At 36.6% G+C, this 25,433-nt stretch overlaps 1 protein-coding gene across 2 annotated transcripts in view; it reads left to right on the top strand.

The window, feature by feature from the left end:
• Nucleotides 1–25,433, top strand: part of Tdg (Thymine DNA glycosylase) — a 52,115-nt gene that overhangs the window by 2,401 nt on the left and 24,281 nt on the right. Inside the window, exons 2-6 of one of the 2 annotated variants that reach the window (XM_044395377.2) lie at nucleotides 10,300–12,046; nucleotides 13,318–13,956; nucleotides 16,366–16,531; nucleotides 16,627–16,989; nucleotides 19,819–24,303. In XM_044395377.2, coding sequence (XP_044251312.1) covers nucleotides 10,467–12,046; nucleotides 13,318–13,956; nucleotides 16,366–16,531; nucleotides 16,627–16,989; nucleotides 19,819–22,383 — 5,313 coding nt within the window. In that variant the 5' untranslated portion in view covers nucleotides 10,300–10,466 and the 3' untranslated portion in view covers nucleotides 22,384–24,303. Of the gene's footprint in view, nucleotides 1–10,299; nucleotides 12,047–13,317; nucleotides 13,957–16,365; nucleotides 16,532–16,626; nucleotides 16,990–19,818; nucleotides 24,304–25,433 lie in introns of those variants that run through there. The other variant, XM_070218052.1, reaches the window with a different exon arrangement.

Raw genomic sequence — 25,433 nt, 5'->3', positions numbered from 1 at the left:
AATAATTGCCCTGCGTTTTTCCTCTAAGCCGTTCCCGAGATATACTAATTTGAAATTTGACCACATTCAATAGCATTTATAACAAATAAGATCCGTAAATATCTTTTATTTTCGTCTAAAAATTTCTAAGGTTTTTACCATCATTTTCCTAGATCCCATTATTTCCTTTTAAGCTTTGACTATTTTTCCCGGTACACACAAAAAAAATTATGTAAAATCAACTATTTAATAGTAAAAGCTGCGCCAACTCAACAAAAAAAAAAGTCTCCAAAAAATAGTAGATTACCTATAGAATAGTAGATAACCTACAAAATAGGTTGTAGGTTTTTTAATTAATTTTTTAGCTATTTTTATTTTTTTTAGTTTGTTATATTAAATTATATGGAAGTTATTTATAGACATTTACATTTCAAAGGTATTTAATCTTATAAATCAGGGTTTTTGCCTTCGCTGGGAATTCAAAAAATAAAATTTTTAAATTTTTCACCCTATTGTTCCTATGGGGGCTATAGGATATAGACGTCCGATCGGAACACGCTTTTACCCTGATCAAGGTATGCACAAAAAAATACGATTTGGTAATATTCATGTCAATAATCAAGTTATATACGATTATTCCTATAGGAGCTATAGGATATAGACGTCCGATCGGATCGATTTTCAAACTAGATCTGCGTACACAAGTTTTAGGATGACTGTGAAAGTTTTAAGTCCCTATCTTTTAAACTGAGCTCGCAAACGGTATTAGAACAGACATACAGACGGACAGACGGGCAGATAAACATGGCTATATCGACTCCCCTATTGATCCTGATCAAGAATATATATACTTTATGGAGTCGGAAACGTCTCCTTAACTGCGTTACAAACTTCTGACCAAAATTATAATACCCTCTGCAAGGGTATAAAAAGGACATTTTTCGCCGTTTGAAATATTAATATTTATTTTATCTCAAAAATCATAAAAATTAAACATTAGTTGTATTGTATATAAATCAATTTTACTTTTTAAAAAGCTTATCTTTGGATAAATTAAAAATATAAAATTAATAAACAAATTTTGGGATCGTGTCAAAATCGTAACAGCATGAAATAATGTTATTAAGGGGCATAGTTTAATCTGTACGTACATACATATTACTTCAAAACTTAAGTCAAACAATATATTCGCGGGGATGCAGTGTGCTTGATATTGTATACATATTGGCACGCGTGCAATTCCGATATAACTGTATATTTTGTCTCACACAAACCATCTCTCAAACTCTCACACAAACTCACAATTTGAGCTTTTTCGAGAGTGCGTACTCATTTGGCTGTTGTTTTTGATTTGGCTAAACTTTCTGGTACAGTAGTTTGGACACATACATACGTAAACACAACATCCGTGCATATGTACGTGTATACAGATGCAAGTTCGTGCACACATTCAGAGCTTGCCACTGCCATTTTTCGCTTCGTTGCATTTTGGGGTTTTGCTAAATATTATGTGTATGCATATTTCTATCATAGGTATTTACAAGTCCCAAAAGGAACAGTCCTACACAGATTTGTACATGTACAGAATACAATGTACACTGGTCGGCATAAATATTTTGACAGATTTTAAAGTTAAGGCCTAGTACTCACTTCAATCAAAAAGCCTACGAAATGAAAATCTCCATACAAAATTTTTATCACGAAATTTTCCGTCTGTCATTTTTGTATGGAAATTTTTGTTTCCTTGCCTTTTTGATTGAAGTGAGTACTAGGCTTAAATCTACTCATATTTTAAACTTATAACAGAAACATTTTGGCACCTATAGAAAGAGCACTTAAATTTCGTTTAAATGACACAACAATGTTTTTAACCCATTAAGCACCCTTTGAAAAGTTAGAAAATTAGAGGGTCAAATTTTAAACTTTTTCATGGGGCTTAAAACAAAAAGTTTTGATGCAAAGTTTTTCCCCAATCAAAATTAATAATAACTGCAAAAAAAATTTCAAAATATTTTTCCTTGCATTTTTTATGATTGTTTGAAAATAGCTTAAAATTAAAATTTTAGCCGCTTTTTCCTCTTTTACATACGAAATTTTACTGAGATCGTTCCATTCAAAAAATCATAAAAAAAAACAAAAAAAAAGAATTTGAAATTTTTTTCAGTTTTTATTAATTTTGATTGGGGAAAAACATTTTTGTTTTAAGCCCCAGGAAAAAAGTGGAAAATTTGACTTTCACAAAATGTCCTAACTTTTCAAAGGGTTGCTTAATGGGTTAAGAACATTTTTGTGTCATATAAACGGAATTAAAGTACTCTTTCTATAGGTGCCAAAAGTTTATATTAAAAGTTCAAAATATGAGTAGATTTAACTTTAAAATCTGTCAAAATAATTATGCCGACCAGTGTACACTAGGGCGGTCCAAAAAATGAAATTTTTTTCTCACCCCTTAACATGGTATATTAAAGTATGCAAAAAATGTATGTGAAAAGAAAACAATTTTTTTTTTCGAGATTTAGACCTTGCGAAACGTCTTCAAAGTTTGCTTTAAAATTACTCATACGACATGTATAACAGTTCGAATTTGGTCGAAAAAAATCGCTCTCCCATTTCTTGTCTTGTCAAATTATGAATTTCGTTGGAATAATTGGTAAAAAAAAGGAGAGCAAAACATCAACGAATTGTTGATATCTATGCCACCTTGATCAGAAAAAGTTTTTGATCGAAAGCAACAGTGCGTATGGGTGATTAACTTTGAAACCAATTCGCAGACCTTAAAACACGATTTTTTTAAAAATTGTCTTTTGGTATACCTTGAATACCACAATACGCACCGCATAAGCGGGTGAGAGTAGGACCTTAAAAATTTCCATACAAATGTGGACCGCCCTAGTGTACACATACCCAAAAAAAAAATCCTGAGTGTCAAATTAATACTTGTGGTTCAAAATGTCACTGCCCCTAGGATCAAATTTTTGGGGTCAATTTGCCCCCAAATGAGTGTCAAAAGTATACCGCATTTTTAGAAAAATCGTACTTGATACTAAATAGTGTCATTTTGATAAAACTAGGTTCACATCGATCCCAATAATTATCATTTTTGATTTTCGAAGTTCGGCGATAGGATGATGTTTTACTCGAGTATCGATTACGTTTATACTTGTCAAGAGTTCGCTCGTGCGCAATATGGTTCGATGGCCCAGTTGGTAAGGAGTCTGCCTCTGATGCGAGAGGTCCCCGGTTCGAAACCCAGTTAAGTCAGAGTAGGTAAAAAGTTTTTAAAATGCATATTTAACATTTCCTTAATAATTTTAAAAACAACAAGAAAGGAAGCTACCTTCGGCCAGCCGAAGCTTATTTATATACCCTTGCAGATAAAGTAATGCTCACTCGGTGCAGTTCCAGGGATTCCAGATTCAGCGTTTCTATTTTTGAATTTTGTTTTTAAAGAGTCAAGAATTAAAACGCCTACTTCCTACAAAGAAACAATGAATTTTCTTATATATCTTTGAATATTCCTATGGGAGCCTTAAGATATAGTGGTCCGATTCGGCTCGCTCCGACATATGTACTACCTGCCATAGAAAGAAGACTTTCGGGAAAGTTTCATCGCGATATCTTTAAAACTGAGAGACTAGTTCGCATAGAAACGGACAGACGGACAGACGGACCGACGGACAGACGGACATGGCTAGATCGACTCGTCTAGTGATGCTGATCAAGAATATATATACTTTATGTGGTCGGAAACGTCTCCTTCACTGCGTTGCAAACATCTGACTGAAATTATAATACCCTCTGCAAGGGTATAAAAAATAATAATGGTGTTGCGAGCGGGATTTGAACCTCGTTCCCCCGAGCACAAAATAATACCAGAACCTAGCACCTTGGCCCCTGAGCCATGCCCATATTATTTTCTCCCATGGCAGAATGGTTACAGGAGCTTTCAAGCAAATGTCAAATTTTATTTAATACGAAGAAAATGACACCGGCTAGTGGCTCTTTGACACCAAAAAGGGTCAAATTAATATTTTCGAAAGTATTAAAGTGACACCAGAATAGGGTCAACTTGATGATCTTCGGATCAGAGATTTTTTGAAACTCAATAGTGTCACATTGACACCTAAATAGGGACACAGTGATGACTATTTTTTTTTGAGTGCACATATACAATGCTGTTGAAAAATAAAAGTAGGGGAGAGTGGCGCAATTTTGTCAGCATTTTTTCAAATCTATTTTTTGTCCATCTTGAGACACGTTATCATATTTCTATTTTTATTGTTGAATGCGGTTAGCACCAAGCTTTAAAATGTGACATTCGCCTTTTTTTAATTACCTTGGTGATTTATAAAAAATTAAAAAGTAAAATCAATATACTGAGGCAATCTTGCCACATACAGGGGTAAAATCGCCACACCACTGGGGCATTTTCGTCACCTGAAAAATGTAGGGAACTTAACGCCTGCACTCAAAAAATTATTTTTTCTTAAATATAGAAAAAAATTTTTTTTCTGTGCTTTAAACAAATATTCTATAAAGAGGAAAAATTTTCTAACCTTCAGAAAAATTTTGTAATCTTCAAAAAAATTCTGAGTTTTTTTAGAAAATATTTTCTGAAATACAGAAAAATCATTTTTTTTCTCATTTATAAGGTTTATTTTTCTAATCTTCCTGTCTTTTTTTGAGGGTTAAAATCGCCATTGATTTTAGAAAAAAAGACTGAACTTTTCTAAAAAAAAATTGCCATTAAAATTATAAATATTTCTACATAACAGAAATATTGTTTTTCTAATAACAGAAAAAATGTTTGAAGATTTTTCTAACATTTAGAAAAAAATGTGTGATATTAAGAAATATTTTTCTAGAAAATAAAAAATTTAACCGTATTTGATCGATTTCCCTTCTTATAAACTTTTTAAAAAATTTTTTTTTAGCCTAAGAAAAAATCGCTATTAATTGAAGAAAATTTCCGGGATTGGTAGCCTAGGGGTCTAACGCGTGCGTGCATGCATATGTTATTCGAGCTTGCGGCTGCAAGTGTGAGTTCAATCCCACATCGAGACGAAAAACTCATGGTGTCTTTTTGTTTTTTTTTTAACACTAATATTTACCTATTAAAAAAAAAATGTATTGCATTTATTTTTTAGCTCATGATTAATTATATTTTGATAAAAATGATGTTTAAGTTTTTCAAATTTAAAACATACAATTACTGTTACTATTGAACCATAATAAATATATAAATATTAATATTAATCAATAAATATTTAAAATCAAAATTAAATGAACAACTAAAAGGAATAACCAGAAGAGAGCCAGATCAATTTGAGTAAAAATAGGAGAACAAAATGTGAATAGACTTTGTACAGCGCCTCACGTGATGCTTCCGTGGCGTAGCTAGTAGAGTGCTTGACTGCAAACTGTGAGGCGAGCGGTTAGCGGTTCGAATCCCGCGTGTGGCGACCAAGATGTTTTTCTCAAAATAGTAAGGGCGATTTCAGTCGATTTTTTTTTTGGGTGTGTAAGTATGCTACACTGATCAAGCGTACCATTTTTGTTGACTTCCTACACTCAAAATAAAATTAACCCTAAAGTCAAGGAAATCGCCCTACTTTTGTCTTCAAGACAAGCTCGCCCTAAATTTTAGGGTCACATTTTTCTATATTTTTTTTTTTTTTTACGTCAAATTTCTAAATTTTAGGGTAATTTTACTAAATTTAAGGGCAAAAATTTCTAAAAAGTAGGAAATTTTCCTAAAAAATAGAAATTAAAAACAAAACAAAAAAACATGTTCAATCATGATTTTTTTTGTATATACGTTTATATTATGTACTCCTCCCTATATACATATACAGGAGTTGTGTGTCCTTGTATATTGTGAATGTTAAAGGTCATGTATTTATTATTATGTATTTGCGCTTGGATTTCTTATCTAACCAAAGCCAAATGTTGTTGTAAATGTGGACTACGGGACTGTGGAGGATTGGGAATGTAGAAATTATGATTAGTTAATATTTTATCTTCATGAAAAAAACTTACATTTTTACTTGTCCGTCGGTGAGAATCGAACCCGGGTCTCCCGCGCGAGGAGCGAACGGCCTACATACTGGGCCATTGTAGCACTTAAATTTGCTGTGGCAAACCGAGCATTGTATGTAAAGGGTCAAGCGGAGAATACATTTGAATACTAATTGCATAATTTTAACCATTCGCCTTTTACTTATTTACATACATATATACTTATGTATATATTTATGCTATCGCAATTTATATTATGTGTAGTATATAGTAAATAGCTGAATATAAACCAAATTTTTTTCGGTTTACCGCTTGCCATTAATAAAAAAAGGAATAAAAAAAGTAAAAAAATAAATAAAAAGAAAAAAAATAAAATAAATAAAAAAAAATAAAATAAAAACATAAAAAAAAAGGGTTAAAAAATTTTGCTCTGGGACTCGAACCCGCGTCGATTCGATTTCTAACCAAGCGCTTTAACCGTCTGCGCTACGAGTACAGCCGCCCGGCAGCTGACAAGTTCTGGCATTGAACATTTTGGTGTGCCAGAGCATGTGAAAACAACTATTTCTATTTTTTAGAAAAACTTTCTACTTTTTAGAAAATGTTTCTATTATTTAGGGTTAGCTTAATTTTAGGGTTAGGGCACTCATTTTTAGAAAAGGTTTTGCCAAAATATTTTATTATTTTCGTTTGCCTTTCTATTTTTCAGAAAATAATTTCTAATTTTAAGGGCATTTTTTCTAGATTTTAGGGTGATTTTAGTTCATGGTAACCATTTTCTACATTTAAGAAAAACTTCCTGGATTTAAGGAAAACTTTCTTGACTTAAGAAAAATTTCCTTAGATTTAGAAATAACTTTCTTGTATTTAGGAAAAAGAAATTTTAATGGCGATTTTCTAAAATTTAGGGTTAAATTTATTTTGAGTGTATATTTGTTGCTGCTGCCGGTAGTCTGTTCGTTAGCCAGCTCGTCAAATAAAAAAATATGTATTTAAAATAGATGCGAACTTACCCTAAGCATAGGGTCGCGAAATTTCCCCACACAGTACTTTTTTAGAAATAATTATTTTTCTTCCGAAATTAGGCGCGAAGTTAAACATCACTAACGCAGAAATGCACATTATAGCACTGTGTATTATACAAAAAAACCTGTATCTTATCCCTTTTCAATTGTGGCATACAGAAAAAATTTCGTCGAGAACTAAATGTAGCTTTTGAACTATTAAAACACATTGTATATTATAGCTTAATTATCTTGGCCTTCTGTGCAAAAAAACGCATTGGTTGTGTCTGGCCGTCTTGAAGGACTAAAACAAAAAAATTATATATTTTTACGACTTATGGATTCCGAGATATTGCAGGTGACGAAATTGCCCCTGTGACGAAATTCCCCCACTCTCCCCTAGCCTTTTTTGAGTCTACACACAAAAAAAAACTTAGTAAAATCAACTGTAATAATTGTCAAACAGGCCCCAACCAGCAAAATTGTCAATTCTACTAAGTAAATAGTCATTTCACAACAACAAAAGACACAAACCCAAAGCAAAAACAAAATACACGTAACTATTTTAATAGTTACGTAACTATCTTTGTTGGTCAATTTTACCAAGCAAATTTTTTTGTGTGTACACCCCTTTTAAAAAAGTACTAAATGAAAAAAATATTCGAAAGCATTAACTAAAAAAATCGGGACATCTTAAAAAAAGTAATTATTTCATTTGAAAAGAATGTAACATTTTGAAGATTTCGTTTTCGATACATATGTATAAATCTACACACAAAAAAATTTGCTTGGTAAAATTGACCAACAAAGACAGTTGCGTAACTATTAATATAGTAACGTGTATTTTGTTTTTGCTTTGGGTGTGTGTCTTTGCTAATTGTGTGTATTTTGTTGTTGTGGAATAACTATTTACTTAGTAGAATTGACAATTTTGCTGGTTGGGGCCTCTTTGACAATTATTACAGTTGATTGTACCAAGTTTTTTTTTTGTGTGTACATATATATACATATGTACAGCTGCGAAAAAAATAATAGCACCACTAACCCAACAAAATTTTAACTAGTCACCCTACTCACATTTTTTAACTTTTTTAACTTTTTAAAACGGGTTTTAAATAGTAAGACTAAACATAATTTAAATATGAAAAAAAATGTTAGCTTTATAAAAGGTTTCTGGACTTATTTAAGAAAATCTGTGCAAAACTAGAAAAACGTACGAAAAAAATAATAGCACCACTTCTCTAAAAATAGATAAAAAAGGTATGTGTATGTTCCAAATGGGTTATTCCACGTCAAATGTGGCACACAATTTGGGGTCATTTCTCAGAAAAATTCGAAATATATTTTTCGATAGAGGATTGAAATATAATTTTTGTATTACCTATATTCGTAAAGTAGGGGAGAAGGGGGATCAAATAGTACCACGGCCACAATAGTATACATTGGTCCCTCGCGAGATTTTTTAAAAGAATTATTTTCTGAAGCGTTTCCGACCCTATAAAGTATATAAAGGGACGAACTTTACTGTTGGCACACTTAGGGCCGTTTTCTCATCCGTTTGTTAAACTTAAAGTAGGGCTAAAACCTTAAAATTGTATATTTGAAATCAGAGTTGTAACCCCACCATTAATTTAACAGGCGGACGAGAAAACGACCCTTAGCATATATTTAACTTTAAACAAGCTTTTCTCCCTCTAATATATTGACTGTCAAATTCATTATTTTTTTTATTAATTTTCTCTGAAGTCTAGTTTTTATACCCGTTACTCGTAGAGTAAGAGATCTGAGATCTCGGAAACTAGCTCGAAGGTTGAGAAGGAAAAAGCTAGAAGGTTCCTACGCAGCGCAAGTTTATTTCAGCCAAGCGCCACGCCCCCTCTAACGCCCACATTCGCCCACTAACGATTTTAAAATGTATCTGGCGCCCACACCTTTAAAGATTTCCGAAAAGTATAAATTCAATTTTGTTGTGTATTTTTATACCTATCGAAATGTAGAAGAATATTTTTCAAATCGGACCATTCATTAAAAAGTTATTATGCGCAATAAAAAAATTGTTATACAGCCATGTCTCTCTCACTCCCTTTAGCTGAGTGACGGGTATTCGATAGTCGGGACACCAACCCGACTATAGCGTTCTCTCTTGTTTAAAATTAAAAAACCATAAAATTAGCTATTTCCCACGAACAAAATTCTTGACACGCTTATTTTGTATTAACTACTTCGCTAAAAGCTGAACGATTTGACAATTTTTTTTTGCTGAATCCGCTTTGCATCTATAGTCTAGATGCAATATGCTTAATTTGTATCCTTAAATCTTTTTAATACCCTTGTAGAGGGTATTATAATTTCAGTCAGATGTTGGCAACGCAGTGAAGGAGACCTTTCCGACCACATAAAGTATATATATTCTTGATCAGCACCAATAGCCGAGTCTATCTAGCCATGTCCGTCTGTCCGTTTCTATGCGAACTAGTCTCTCAGTTTTAAAGCCATCGCGATGAAACTTTCCCGAAAGTCTTCTTTCTATTGCAGGTAGTACATATGTCGGAGCGAGCCGGATCGGACCACTATATCTTAAGGCTCCCATAGGAATATTCAAACAAATATAAGAAAATTCATTGTAACTTTGTAGGAAGTAGGCGTTTTGATTATTGACTACTTATGTATAAACAAAATTAAAATATAAACGCTGAATCTGGAATCCCTGGAATTGCGCCGAGTGAGCATTACTTTATCTGCAAGGGTATATAAGCTTCGGCTGGCCGAAGGTAGCTTCCTTTCTTGTTTTAACTAAAACCGTTTATATTAAATAATCTAAAAAAGTGCTGACTACTATGATATTTTTCTCAAAAAAACAGTATTTTTCATTCGCGTTTGGGGGGGGGGGGTCAAACGTCATTTTAGACCATAAGTATGTTCCCCACTATGGCTTAGAATCCTTTAAAGTTTACGTTCCCCCTATACGATTTTTGGGGTCCCAAATCGACCCACCCTATTATACATATTTACATGTCTCGGTTTAACTTCATGTCTTCTAATTATTGTTCTCAAAATTAGGGAACGGATATTGAATGCCCGTAGTTGCCACAAGATAGCCAGCAAATGCTTGAATTTAGAGTTCGGAAAATAAATAAGTCTGCGGAATTTTATATACATTAAAATACATAATGTTGGGGATGTTTCTATGAGAAAATAGTAATTTACTTTAATAACACCATTTTTGAAAGCCAATATTGACGATTTAAATAGTAATTTTTATCCATCTAATTAACTTATCAATAATATTTATTTGCAGGCATGCTTATAGCGCATCTGGCACTTAACACAGTTTACGAAAGTAATTTTCTCAGAGACTAACGATTCCTGCTGAAAATACGAAAGATCATTTTTAATCGGATGTTATTGGAAATGATAAAATGCGACCATAGCTTTTCTCCTAAATGGACTCTTAATAAATAGGAGATGCAAGTGGAAAGTAAAAACATCCCACTGATAAGTAGTTCCTTCACTCACGCGCCTACAGTAGCTTCATTAGTCTTAGGAATAGCTCCAATAAAATCAGCAAGATCAATTGCTGCCCCAGAAAATATCATACAAGTTCTGCAAACCTTGAAGGCTGCACTGACTGAACAAGCCATCGTGCAGAGAGCAGGGAACCCCGTTGGCATTGTGATGGCATCGAAGGTGGACGTGAGCTTGGCAGCGGCAGATGGGGCAGTGCCTACGTTGACGCCATCCACACCATACTTAACTAATTCAGAAAGTGGCAACAACGAACATGACAAGTATGTGTCCGGCCTGCCGAGTAATCGCAAACGCCTGAAACTGTCCTCTCTTGAACTCAACAGCAGCGGGGGCAATGATGTGGCCAGTCCACTCGACGACGCCGATTTGGATTCGAGTGCAAGAATGTCAGACAGTAAGTCGGAAGACTATGCTGAAATAGAAAAGCATCTGCCAGGCGTCGAGAGGACACTATCTGCAGACAGCTCGGATAGGAAAAGTCCAGAAAAATTGGTGCAATTCGATAACAATTGCTATGTGCCGCCAGAGCAGGCACTGGTTACCAGCGTGGAGTTAGTGGTCCCAGCCCCTCAGAACACTTCGGTTAGACACTCCGAAGAGCCAAAGCATGGCGCCCTTGGAGAATCCTCGGCGGCTTCGATATCGACCATTGATAACAAACTGCAGTACAGTACGGGTGGTCTGTATAACTCTAGTAGTTCCGCAAGCATATTAACAAACGATAAAATCGACGGTTGTGCAAATGACTCTTCCAATTTGAACTTAAGAATTCCTACTAAGCTAGCAGTAACGACAGCAACGGGTGATATTTTGCTGGATGATCGAAGGACTTCTTTATGGACACCTCACCATGACCAGTCTGGGCAAACGCAGCAGCACACAGAGTCACCGTCGAGTGAGACTAAGCAAGAGCCTGTGAGTGCTGGCTCGGAGCTGTCATACCAGCATCAGCATCAGCATCGTCACTCGGAACTTCTGCTTCAAATCGAGAAGGAGAGCTCCGGAACGAATGCATTCGCACAAGCGATTCCAATTCCATTGCAGCATCACCACAATAATGCCACCCAGGAGCAATATGGCCAAACAGAAGCGACTTCTGTCATGGAAAGCCAGTTGCACAACAACTTTTATGCACAAATGATGCAGCAGCAGCATCTACATCCAAATCAGCACCAACAGAGCATGCATGAACATAGTCCTCGACATCAGCAGCATGCAAGTTATTCCGGCTACATCCCCCACTATCAGAACACTCCGTTGTTTGGTACTCATCAAAGCGATCATCTCCCACGTCAGCACCAGCAGCAGCCCCCGCTCCAACATCCCATGGAGTGCCATGGGCATTTACATCAACCAGCACCTGTCTCCCAGCAGCACCAACATCATTTGCAGCATGAGCAACAGCAACTCCACCAGCACCAACATCAACCGACTCAACAACAACAGCCAATGCACGAAAGCTACCACGATCTTATTATGGAGGATTTCCATGAGGAGCCCAGCACGGCATTCAAATTGTAAGTTTGCGATAAAAGACGTGTGTTTTTTCATTTTACAGACCGTACTTTTCAAAACTCTTCCTTAAGAGTGAGAGCGTTGGGGTTATACATTCAGATTTTTCAGCCTCTTGAACCCCAAACACAATGTAACACAAAAAACGAGAAAGAATTAAAAGCTTAAAAAATACTAAGCATTTAATCGAGCTAGTTTTAAACTATAAGTATTTATTTAACTTCAAGGGTATATAAACTTCGGCTTGTCGAGGTTAACTTCCTTTCTGGTTTATTCCTGTGTTAGGTCCTCAGTGTGGAAATTAAAATATTTTTTTTTTCGGGAAACTAGAATTGTTACTAACACTAGTTTACAAAGAAATTTTTTTATTTATATCTCGAGTTGCGCTTAATCAATTTAGGGGATATTTTTGTTTTAAATTACAAATATAATGCCACCCTTTAGGATACATTTAGGGTATAGTCCTGGCAGATGTCGCAAATGGCAGCTGTTTCAGGTGAAGACAACAAAATGCATTAAAAAATTCTAGACTTGCCGTTTGACAGATTTGATACATCTGCCGTTTGCCACACCTGCAAGAACTGGTAAGTACCCTAAATAAAATGTGAAATTGGGGTTTTTTAGTTTTAACGCACTTAACAGACAGTCAAAGAAGGTTAACAAATTTCACATTTTCAAAGTCTACCGACCACCTGTAGCTCACAATGTGCTCAATGTATCCTATACTATCAAGAAGATACATACTTTGTAGGATCAACAAGAGAGAACGCTATAGTCGGGTGCCCCGACTATCAGATACCCGTTACTAAGCTAAAGGGAGTGCGAGGGAAATAGAGATATACAACTTTTATCGCGCATAACTTTTTAACGAATGGTCCGATTTGAAATCTTCTACATTTTGATAGGTTTTGATAAACACAACAAAACTGCATTTTTACTTTTCCGACATCTTTAAAAGCGTGGGCCCCAAAAACCTTTTAAAATAGTTTAAGGCAATTGTGGGCGTTACAGAGGACGTGGCGCTCTGCTGAAACAAACTTGCGCTGCGTAGGAAGCCAAAGAATAAGTGTGGGTAATCCCAAGTTTTCGAGATCTCAGCGTTCATCAAGAATATAAATACCTTATAGGGTCGGAAATGCTTACTTCTAGCTGTTATATGCTGAACACAATTTATAAAAATGTCTCCTTCACTGCTCTGCAAACTTGTTAACGTATAGTCATTTTGTATAACGTATTGCTTACCTAATTCCGTCGTAACTATTTTTTAATTTTGCAGAACGCTCTCTCCAAGCAACGCAAAGCCTGAGAATCAAGATGATGGATATGAAACTAGTGCCGGCGACGTTTTAACCCCAAATTCGCATAGCTCGTCCGCACACTCGGTTACTCCTCAGCATCAAATGCAACATCCTAGCATCGTGCTCATGCCGCAGAATCAAAAGAAGCCTGATGAACTTTTATTGGCGAAAAACCCACACGCAGGGGAAGCTCGCACTGACTCCACTGCATGCTCATCCAACAATAATCAGGGACAGGTACCAGCCTCCCAGACACATCTTGAGCTGAGTGGAGGCACACGATGCTCAAGCCATGCCTCTGTAGTCGATCCCTACAGTTTTATGGGTGAGGAGATGCGTATGCATTCGCCAGCCCATCGCCATATGGAGACTGTTACTACTGGAACGGCGCGCTATGCGGGGCCAGTGCCAATGTCGGGGTCGAATGGCAATCAAGAGTGCCTAAGCGGAGAAATATACCAACACAGCCATAACAGTACGAGTATCTTGGAACAAACTGATGGCTCTCAATGCGGGTTGCATTCTAAGCCAACGCCAAAGAAAAGAGGACGCAAAAAAAAACTGGTAACCGACAGTAGTGATACCACGCAGATGTCAACAGCAGCGGGTCAACCAGAGTATGTAAACAGAGTGCTGGCGAAATATATATTAAGTCTGTGCATTATAATTCAATCGTCATTATTCTAGTAAGCGGTTGCTGTTGTATTCCCAGTTTCTAGATATTCAACATCCGAACCATATGAATAAGCAACAAAATACTCAGACTTGACTCATGCATGGACGGGCCGAACCTTCCCAAACCCGAACAAATAATACAGTTTTTGTGTGAAAACAAGAGAGAACGCTATAGTCGTGTTTGTGTCCCGACTATCTAATACCCGTCACTCGGCTAAAGGGAGTGCAAGGGAGATGGATATATACCATTTTTTTGATTGCGTATAACTTTTTATTGAATGGTCCGATTTGAAAAATGTCTTCTACATTTCAATTCTTTTAAACGAATGGTCCGATTCGAAAAATTTCGATTGGTATATATAACAAAATTGCATTTATACTTCTCCGAAATCTTAAAAAATGTGAGCGCTATACATATTTTAAAATCGTTTGTAAGCGATAGTAGGCAATAGAGGGGCATGGTGCTAGGCTTAAATAAACTTGCGCTGCGAAGGAATCCCAAGAATATGTGTGGGTAATCTCAACTTTCTAGCTATTGTAGTTTCCCAGATCTCAGCGTTCATCCAAACAGGCAGACGGACACGGCTAGAGCGACTCGGCTAGTGATCCTGATCAAGAATATATATACCTAATAGGTTCCCTGTTCCATACTTTTGACGAATATAATGATGGACGTCGATGCACTACGAGCAGTACAAACAAGTGGCCCAGCGACACCAAGCACGTGCTTGTTACGCGCGGGACCCTTTTATCAATTTGGGCAAGAATGCGAGTTCGCGACATAAAACAAATAAAGACGGGACACACAATAAAAGTAAAGAAGCAATTAGTAGTGAAGCAGATGAGCTAAAATATTAGTTTAATATAAGAACTTGTAACAAAAATAGACAAGGATTGGAGGGAAACTTTTACGATAACTAATTCTATATCATTAGGGACATGAGAGTGAATTCTCTCAGAATTTAGGGTAGAGATAACGGCGATCAGAACACCCCCTCCCCTGCGGGAAAGGCGATCGGTTCTGTAGGTATTAAAGTTGTTTGACAGAACTTCAGAGTCGGGTATCCCTGGTTTCAGCCAAGTTTTTGTAAAAGCTAAAATATCGTCCGTAAATGCCGAGGAGTCAGCATAAAGCTTGGGTAGCTTCATGTTAAGTTTTTTGGCACCGTGGAAGGCCTGTTATTTGTTCTCGGTTTATTAGGAACAAATTCTTTTATTACCAAATCATCATTAAGCCAAAAGCTTTCAGATAGCAGTACTTTAAACACATCAGGCGGAGAAAAAATTTTGAAAGACGATATCCTGCGGGCGTATGAAAATCGAAATTGTTCAACCGCAATATCTTCGGATGGGAATTTTTCACGAATAAATTCCAAAACATCCTCATGTGGTATCAGGCGTAATTCTTGAAACAAATAAGAGTTTCTTACGCCCCCCAGCAGCAGTCTGAGCTGAGAGCCAGAAGCGGCAACTACAGTACCTTTGGATACAACTGAGAGATTTTTTTATTTAACTTTTCGTTGAGCTGTTTAAAAACACGTGAAAGATTAAATAGGCCGTCTCGAGACTGCCTCATAAAGCTGCTCATCTCAACTGCCAATTCCCTGCAGGACTCACATACCCACATGAGACCAATTTAGAATGCATCATCGCTTCGCAGAACCAACAGTAAACGAACGAGTCATTAGATGATGTCCTACAATTTTTCTTAGTACACCCAAGAGCCGTTATAGGAAAAATATGTTAATTCAAAAAAAAATAAAATATAAAAATATGAAAATAATGAAAAATACCTCAAGTAAATTTGACACTGGGATCAAATTCGCAAAACTGCAAAGACACAAAACTACGAAAAATATAAGAGCGCGAGATCGCGAGTTTAATTAGGAACAAGAGAGCGCGAGAGAAAAAACTTTTATCGACTGAGCGTGGCTTGTGGGGCACCAACAACTATACACACGAACAGTTACAAATGTAAAGCAAGCAAGAGAGAGAAATCAGAAGTACAGCAAGTTCAGAGAGAGTGGAAGAGAGATTACAAGAGTTTTAGCAAGAGCGTGTAATTTACACTAACAAAGACAAGTGATTTAAACAAATCCAAATGGAAATGTTAAAATAACTAAAAACAATGCACCCGTTAATTGAGAGATTTAGTTAAAAACACTAAAACAAATGTTAGGCTACGCTTTCTTCATTAACAACCACAATACACTCGCAAAAATCACTGAAAAACACACATAATTCAGAGCACAAAAGTAAACACAACCGTTCACAAGAGGCGCTACCTTTTACGGAAAAATTAAAATATTAATTCAGAAAAATTAAATTTGTATATATATTTTATTTTTTAGCATTCCTGTCGGCCCTGCAGCTTGCGAAGATGGTGCTGCTGATCTACTTCAAGCTATGAAACCCAAGGAACGCAAGAAGCATGACAGATTCAATGGGATGTCTGAGGAGGAAGTAATTAAACGGACAATTCCAGATCATCTTTGTGATAATCTTGATATCGTTATAGTGAGTTGTAAATTTCGGGTTTATTAATACAAAAAAAGTGCAATATATGCAAATGCCATTATTAATTATTGATTTTCACTTCAAACACTTTTCAGGTAGGAATAAATCCTGGGTTGTTTGCTGCATATAAAGGTCACCACTACGCAGGACCAGGCAATCACTTCTGGAAGTGCCTTTACCTGGCGGGACTTACTCAGGAGCAGATGAGTGCCGATGAGGACTACAAACTGTTAAAGCAAGGAATCGGATTTACCAACATGGTGGCGCGAGCCACCAAAGGCTCTGCTGACCTTACAAGGAAGGAAATAAAGGAGGGCAGCCGAATTTTGCTCGAAAAGCTCCAAAGATTCCGGCCAAAAGTAGCCGTCTTTAATGGCAAACTCATTTTCGAGGTATTTTCTGGAAAAAAGGAATTTCACTTTGGTCGTCAACCTGATCGCGTTGATGGGACTGACACAGTAAGTGTCTTTTTATGATGTCTTTATTTTTTTTGCTTAAATAAATAGCAAGATTATTTTGATATATTTTGTTTTATCAGATTATGCCTAGAATGTTAAACATTTTTGTATATGCTATTGTACATATTTTATTTCATGTAACTCCTTGAGTTATTTATAGGTAAACGTAGCTTCATCAGCTTTAAGAGTTCTTTTCTAACTCTGGCCAAAGAGTTAAAAAACGAAAAAACCGATTATAATTACAAATTTATCGAAGTAATTAAGGTTCACTAAAGCCGATTTCAACTATCCATTATCGCCTATCCGAATGAAATATTTAGATTCAAGGGATGCGCAATTTTAGTATCTATCCCTAAATCATAATATTCCGATTTTATAAAAAACTAGCTATACCCGGAGCGACTTCGTTCGCTCAAAAATAGTTTGCAGTTAGGAAATTAGGTTGTCAGGACTTTCTTATATCTTATTTGCGCGTTTGCTGAAAACCTTTGCGTAAACAACCTTTCTAGAAGATTCTTCAAGAGAGAGAATCCGAAGTAGTGAATTTTTATACCTTCTACCAGTTACAATGTTATCAATGCAATTTTAATTTTATTTGTATTTAAGCACATTATGTACTTTCAAGTAGAAGCATAAACACACATTGTGTGTATGTATTGCATTGTACAAATCAAAACATTTCCAAATATGCATATGTACATACGTATTTGGTCAAAAGTTCGAATCTTAAGATTAATATTTAACTTGGAAACATTTTGGCTTTGTTTACAGAATTTGTAGTCATTTTTTATCTTCTTCCGTTGTGGAAATTAAGGCTCTTACTTCTGCTACAAAATTAAAAATATTTTTTGAAAAATAAAACCTAAGCATTTGATCTACACGACTGACTTTTGATCGAAAATCATATTGATCGGAACAGCAGTTTAAGTTTTTAAAATTCAAAACAAATTTTAACTTAAATTGCCTTTTTCCCCTCCCCCTTCCACACAGCACTACCCCTCCCCCACGACAGTTTTCTTGGCTGCTGCTCTCTCGGCCGTCGCTCTCTTGGCATCCGCTCTCTGGGTTTCGCTCTCTCGGCAGGCTCCCACAAAATGCAACGCAATAACTTAGGAAATCTAAATAAATTCGTTAAAAATACTTAAAAAAATGTTAAAAATTTAAAAAATTAAACTTAAGCAATTGGGCCATAGAATAACTATTGAGCCAAAACTCATCTTGATCGGAGCAGCGGTTTAGATTTTTTAAATCGAAAAGTTAATTTTAAATGTAGCCCCCAAATTATGGGGGATATCGAAATTTCTTTTAGATTTCTAATTAGGCCCTTTCAAGACCTAAAATTCTGCAAAATCAAAATTTCGAAATTTTAACCTCTTTAGAAGTTAAGCTTAAGTAAATCTAATGATTTTTTGCTCTAAATATGGATATTGGAGCTGTTTGGGGCCACTGGGGGATCATGTCGGACCTTAGTGGGCGCCTACGCCCCCAATGGAATACTGTGAAAAAATTTGGCTGCTCTAGCTCTTATGGTTTAGGCTGTGGTCGTATCCCCCTAAAAATCGGTCTTTCATTTTATAATCTTTAGAGATAGTTGTATTACTTTTTCAATCTAAAGATTTACTGACCATTTTTTTTTACCGCTATCTCTTTAAACCAGCGGTCGGCACACACATACGTTGACATTTTGTTTTACATTTGTGTGAGTAATTTGCACTGGGCAGCTCATCGATGTGTGTGTGCAGACCGCTGTTCTACGTTATACGTGTGCGAGCAGCGCGCCGGCAAAACAAGACCCTATGCTCACTTAATAGGGCGCTGCCGACCGCTGCTTTAAACTGAGTTATTACCTACAGGTAGAATTATTTTACAATCACTAGTCTTCACCTGTGACCAAATATGTCTGCCTAATTGTCTTAAACAGGGTTCGGAATTTGACACACATGTTAAAAACATGAAAAATGGTATTTTACAGTGTGAGCAAAATTGTTGACATGTATGTCAAATACAAAAGTGTAAAATGTGAAAAATAATTGTTAGCACACACAGCCGACTTAAATTTTTAAAACAACGTGTTATTAACACGCCGTGCTTTTTAACACGATGTGTTTTTGACCTCAAAGTGTGCGAGTCAAAAAAAACTGTAACTGTCATATAACTGTCAACATTTTATAGAATTCTATACTCTTTTAAATATAAAACAAAAGAAAGACTCTTTGATTCACCCACTAACAAGTTACATTTATTAATGAGCACATCTTTGGGAAAACAAAATTCATTATAGTTTTTACACTAATCAATGCACAAATCTAAACGTATTTGGTCGGTGCTTATTGCTTACTGATTTCTTTGGTACTTATTTTAAAACGGCCTATCTTGTCGCTGAACAAAATATTCTTTTTTTAAAGTAGTACATTTTTTATCCCTCAACATTTTTTAATTCAATAGATATTTGGAAAAATTATCCATAACCAAAAACATATAAATTTTTTATAAAATAGACACATTAGATTAGTAACGGTAGGCAGAATCAATTCATTTACGCTGTGTAAAAAACACGTCGTCTTAATAACACGTCGTGTAAATAACACAAATGACATGTGTGTGTTATTTATGTTTCTAACATATGTAGGCTATAACTTTTTAACACACATGTCAATGACTTTTTATGAACCTAACACTTTGACATTTAACATGTTAATAACACAAGTTATTTACAGTGTGTGTTATTTTCCGAACCCTGGTCTTAAATCAATATTTCTTATTCTAATTTGAAAGTGAATAGCTAGATGTAAATGAATGGTATACTTATATTACATTTGTATATTTCAGTACATTTGGGTAATGCCGTCATCATCAGCTCGATGCGCGCAGTTGCCACGCGCTGCCGACAAAGTTCCGTTTTATGCGGCCCTAAAGAAGTTTAGGGACTTTTTAAACGGTCAAATACCGCACATCGATGAGTCGGAATGCGTGTTTACGGATCAGCGGATACGCCAGTGTAGCGAGCAGCAACAGGCGGAGACCTGCGGTAAAATGAAGACTTCACTTGGCGATCATCAAGCGGGTCTGGCTTTTGTAAGCAACTGCAGTGGCTCGAGCGCAGGGGCTGCGGAATGTGGCAATGTCGCCGAGGAGGCAGACCAGGCCCAATCCGACAAATTGATGCCCCATATGACTGCCAGTGTACCATCTTCTAATAGTGCGACGGATCACGGATCGTTTTCCTATACGGGAGACGATAGACCCATGCTACCAGCACCAAACCACAACCCTCCTCCCAACGAAAACACTTATCTATCAGTGTTCGGTCCGCAGCAATCCTTGCCCCAGCAACCCCTAGAGAAGAAAAAACGGGGCCGTCCAAAGAAGATAAAAGGCCAAGAGGGCATTGACCATTCAGTGGGCGGAAAAATCGCCATGGGCGGAGCACATATGCCCCATCACGATTTTAACAACATTCTTAACCTCTCGGTTATCTCTGGCGGCAGCATCGAAACTCCGAAAAAGAAGAGGGGCAGGCCAAAAAAGCTAAAGCCCGCCATTGACAATATAATGTCAGTCAAACAGCTTCAGCACGGAAGTACTAATCCAAACTCGGCAGCAGGATTGTCAGTGAGCTCAATGCATCCCCACTCAATGGAGCATATAGCCGCGTCCCCGCAGAGTAGTCATCAAATGCCGCCCAGTTTGTACAACACGCCGCCACCGTCGCACCTTTTGTACACGGCATCGGCTTCACCAATGGCATCCCCCGCCCTCAATTGCAATTACACCCAAGTGCACGGCCATGGAACTCCACCGGTGGGGCAGGCGAATGCCGTTGCTCAGGGCACGTCGCCCAGCATCGACTCGCAGAACGAGCACCCGTCCCCCCAGAAGCAGAATCAGCATGGGAATATGGAGCCTGGACTGGATATGCGGGATCAACCTCACCTAGGGGAAACGCCTCCTCCGAGTTCGCCGAACATGTGTCCAACTGTCGACTTCGACCCTCCGGACGAGCACTCCGACTCGCAGGTGGGCCCGGGGGAGCAAAATAAAACAGCTGAGCTGGGCCAACAGCAGCCGCAATCGGTGGAAAAGGACCAATACAACAGTCCCGCACACGAGGCTGAGGGAAACGCAGCTCATCCTCATGATCACTACCAGCAATGGCTTTCGCCGCATACCCACCAAAGCCATCAGCCAGCGCAGAAACTAACTCATCAGCACCTTCATCACCCCATGCAGCACTTCCACCAAGAGCAGTCAGACAACTGGCAGCGCTACGAAGAGCAGAGTTCGAATCCCTATATGTTGATTTCCGCTCACCACCAGCATCTGAGTCCTCGGCTGGGAAACCAAGGCAACCAGAACTCCCCTCAGCCAGGGCACATCGGCTCGGACGTGGCTCGTAAGAGTTTGTGCGGCCTCGAATCGTTGGTTGATCAAATTCCAGCAATAAGGGAACACGAGTTCAGCAACATACCATCGGCGACAGCAGCGGCAGCGGCGGCTGCAGTTGAAAGTCGTCTTTTGGGACTGCAGCACCAGCATCAACAGCAGCAACAGCAGCAACAGCCACACCAACAGCAGCAACAACAGCAGCAACAACAGCAGCACCAACAACAACAACAACAACAGCAGCAACAACAGCAGCAACAACATCACCAGCAGCTACCGAAACGTTGCAATCAAGAGATTCCTGTGCAGGCGGAATCATGTAGATCCTCAAGAGAGAATAGCAATGTGAGCAACAACAATTTCTCAGTAAGCAGTCTGGCTGCTTCCGCATCGACTGCAAGATCTGACAACGAAGCTATATATGGCAACAGTGGAGAGACGCGAGGCAACAGTGAAAGCGGAAGTACCAACAACAACAACTGTGGCAACAGCATGGAATATCCTATTCACAGTCCATCCGGTTATCACCACCATGCCCCTCACCTAATTGGTAGCGCTATAGGGGCGAATATTAACAGTTCGGAACCTAGCCCACATCCGCTTTCCCATCCTCATCCACCTCCCCACTCACATCCGCATCCAATATATATGGACCAAGCGCACCACATGGCCCACATGCCTTCAGTAAATGTGAATTCAATGTACAGCGCATCTGCATATGGATCGCATCCACAACATAACAGTGGAGAGTATCCGGCAACACACAGTCACTATAGTCTGGGCAGTAATGTTCAGTCTACTGGGCCAACCAGCACAGCAACCTTACACGTGCCGAGTCCGAATTATCCCTTTGGACACCACCCATATAGTCACACACCGCCGCAAGCAAATTACCCAAGCTATACTCATCCACACACTCATCATCATTCGCACCATAGTCATCCCTCACATCATCTGAGCGTATTTGATCACCTGAAACCGTCCGACATAAGTGGGTACGGCGGTTTTTGATTAAGGGAAGAGCATGAGGATCCACAGCAACCGTTACAGAAATTAGAACGATCCGAATACAGCGACTTGGTGTGAATGTAAATCTTTTACGATTTTGCGTCCCGCCGCATCTCAGCAATATTTATCAATCTCCGGCTTTGCCGATTCTACATTAAGAAACTTTTAGATCTTATATATACAATAAGATAACCAAAGACTCCGCCTAATATAATTATTTAAGCGTTACTTTCCTAAATTACAAAATACTACATATGATAATGTTTACTTAAATTATATACGTAACTTACAAGAAAGATCGATCCCGTAACGATTGTTTGTACTTAATATGAATTAATTTAAGCATACTTGATTTTATTTACACATAAATATTGCATAACTTACTGGTAAATAATAAAGTTGCAAAACAATATTCAAAACAGCCTACAAAGCACTATACTTTACAGTTGTCAACCCGTCACATTTAGTTCCCCATTGTCTAATGGCTGTTTCGCGCCTAAATATAAAATGTATTATATTTTTTCTGAAAATCGTTTTGATTAGTGCTGATTCAAAATATATTGCTAATTTATGAATATAAAGAAATATTGAAGAATACGTAACTATATTGGCAATAATTCTCATTGAAATAGTATCAAATATAAGTAATTTCATGGAATATTTAAACATGTTTTGTAAACCATTATCATATGTCTTTGTCGCAAGAACTTATAATTTAATCATCAAATTTCATGCTTTAGTATTCCCAAATCGTCTGATTTCATCTGAAATGAAAAGAAAATGAAAAAGAAAAATATTAACAAATGCGATTAAGTTATTTATAACATTGCCTTGAAGGACGAAATTTTCATGTCTTATACTCTCTTCCAAATTGGTTTTTGTTCCACTGCTCATTTTTCTTTCGTAATAATAGTATTCGACTTCCTCTTTTAACTAAGCAATTACATATTTTGCTGTGATATAGTTTTCGATATGAGATCGAATAAAATTTCACGGATTTTATTTTTTTGTTAGTTTTGCGTAAGCAAATTAAAATGGATGGATAAATATGTTAAGATCCTCCGTAAATAATTTGCAATATAAACATTCGGGGGTGACTATGAAATCTCTGAAATCTCAACATATGTTCAAAACGCGTTTCTGTAACACATCGTATTGAAACCAATTCTCTGCCATCAAAAATTTCACGATTTGTATAAGTGTAAAATTCGTTTAGTTTTCAATATCTCGACTTTAACCCGTCGAGTAAAGTGCAACGAAATGCGTTATTGATGTTATTTTTCTGGGAAACATTTATGTTGACAGGTCGACCAAAAACACTAATAGAATCGATTTTACGTTCCTTTATCGAAGATTTCGTTAGCTGCAAACTTAGGGACTCCGAGCCACTCAGATGTGTTTGCAATAAATTTATAAACAAAAAATTTAAGTATTCAACCAATTTTAACAGCTCTTGATTTTTAAATTAAACTCTTAAATATTTCGTTCTGCCAGATAATTAGATTTACACAGCTCTTTATTTTTGAAAATAAATTCTTAAATATTTCTTCCCAGATAATGAAGTGAGGCTAAGAATATATGCCCTATCGTTGTTGTAATTAAAAAAAACGAGCATCGAGATAGAATTTAAGCATAAAAACTATTATTATTAATGTATATAAATACACACTTTATAAAGTTAATGTAAATTTACTTTTGCTCTATAAGCCTACTACATCTTTAAATATAAATGCATTCTTGTGCATATTGCGAATTTAAAATAAATTAAAAATTTTTTTAAGTTTATAGAAGAAACTTTTTTATTGTACTTTATTTAAATTTAATTTTGTGTATATTTACAATTTAAAAATTAATATTAGCAAGGCATAAACTAATAATAAAACTGTTTTGAAAGGTGCAATCAATAAAAAAAAATATATTATAAATCTAATCGACCGTCGTAAACCAATTTATGTTAAACTGCCAAATCATACTTTTTCGTTGTTCAGTTTCATTTAAGCCAATATAAAAATGCCATTTTTATCTAAGCAAGTACTTATTACGCTGTGATATAGTTTTCTTTGATATATGATCGATTTTTTATACCCTTGTAGAGGGTATTATAATTTCAGTCAGATGTTTGCAACGCAGTGAAGGAGACGTTTCCGACCACATAAAGTATATATATTCTTGATCAGCACCAAAAGCCGAGTCTATCTAGCCATGTCCGTCTGTCTGTCTGTCCGTCTGTCCGTCTGTTTGTCTTTCCGTCTGTTCGTCTGTCCGTTTCTATGCCAACTAGTCACTCAGTTTTAAAGCTATCGCGATGAAACTTTCCCGAAAGTCTTCTTTCTATTGCAGGTAGTACATATGTCGGAGCGAGCCTGATCGGACCACTATATCTTAAGGCTTCCATAGGAATATTCAAAAAAATATAAGAAAATTCATTGTAACTTTGTAGGAAGTAGGCGTTTTGATTCTTGACTACTTAAAAACAAAATTGAAATAGAAACGCGGAATCTGGAATCCCTGGAATTGCACCGAGTGAGCATTACTTTATCTGCAAGGGTATATAAGCTTCGGCTGGCCGAAGGTAGCTTCCTTTCTTGTTTTAGTTTTGTTTTTTATATGAATTATGCAAAAAAATTGTGTATTTTACATGTTTTTGTAAATTACCCGCTCACTTTTTAAATCATACAAAACATTTTTTTTCTTGTGGATAATTTTTAACTAACCTGATTACCGATTTTTACCCGATAAAATAACACTGCAATTATCAAACACACAAGCTCTAAAGAAACCTAACATTAGACTTCAAAAGCGTTATATAATGCTTATATATGCTATTAATGTGGCATAAATATTATACGTACGTATGTAAGTAATACTGAAGACTGTGACGAATTGTGTATATTTCGTGTAGACAACAATTTAATACAATAGTTATACCGCGGACAACCAAAATCAATACACAGTTTCTAATTTGTATTGCATTACTAATATATTACTATTTCGTGTAGCTTAATTTTATTTATTAATAATTGATTAACAAAGATTACATTATTTTAATATTT

The sequence above is a fragment of the Drosophila takahashii genome, chromosome 4 (assembly GCF_030179915.1).
Source record: "Drosophila takahashii strain IR98-3 E-12201 chromosome 4, DtakHiC1v2, whole genome shotgun sequence".
Taxonomy (NCBI): domain Eukaryota; kingdom Metazoa; phylum Arthropoda; class Insecta; order Diptera; family Drosophilidae; genus Drosophila; species Drosophila takahashii.
Note: the sequence above shows the minus strand (reverse complement) of the source record. Positions and strands in the feature narration are given on the sequence as shown.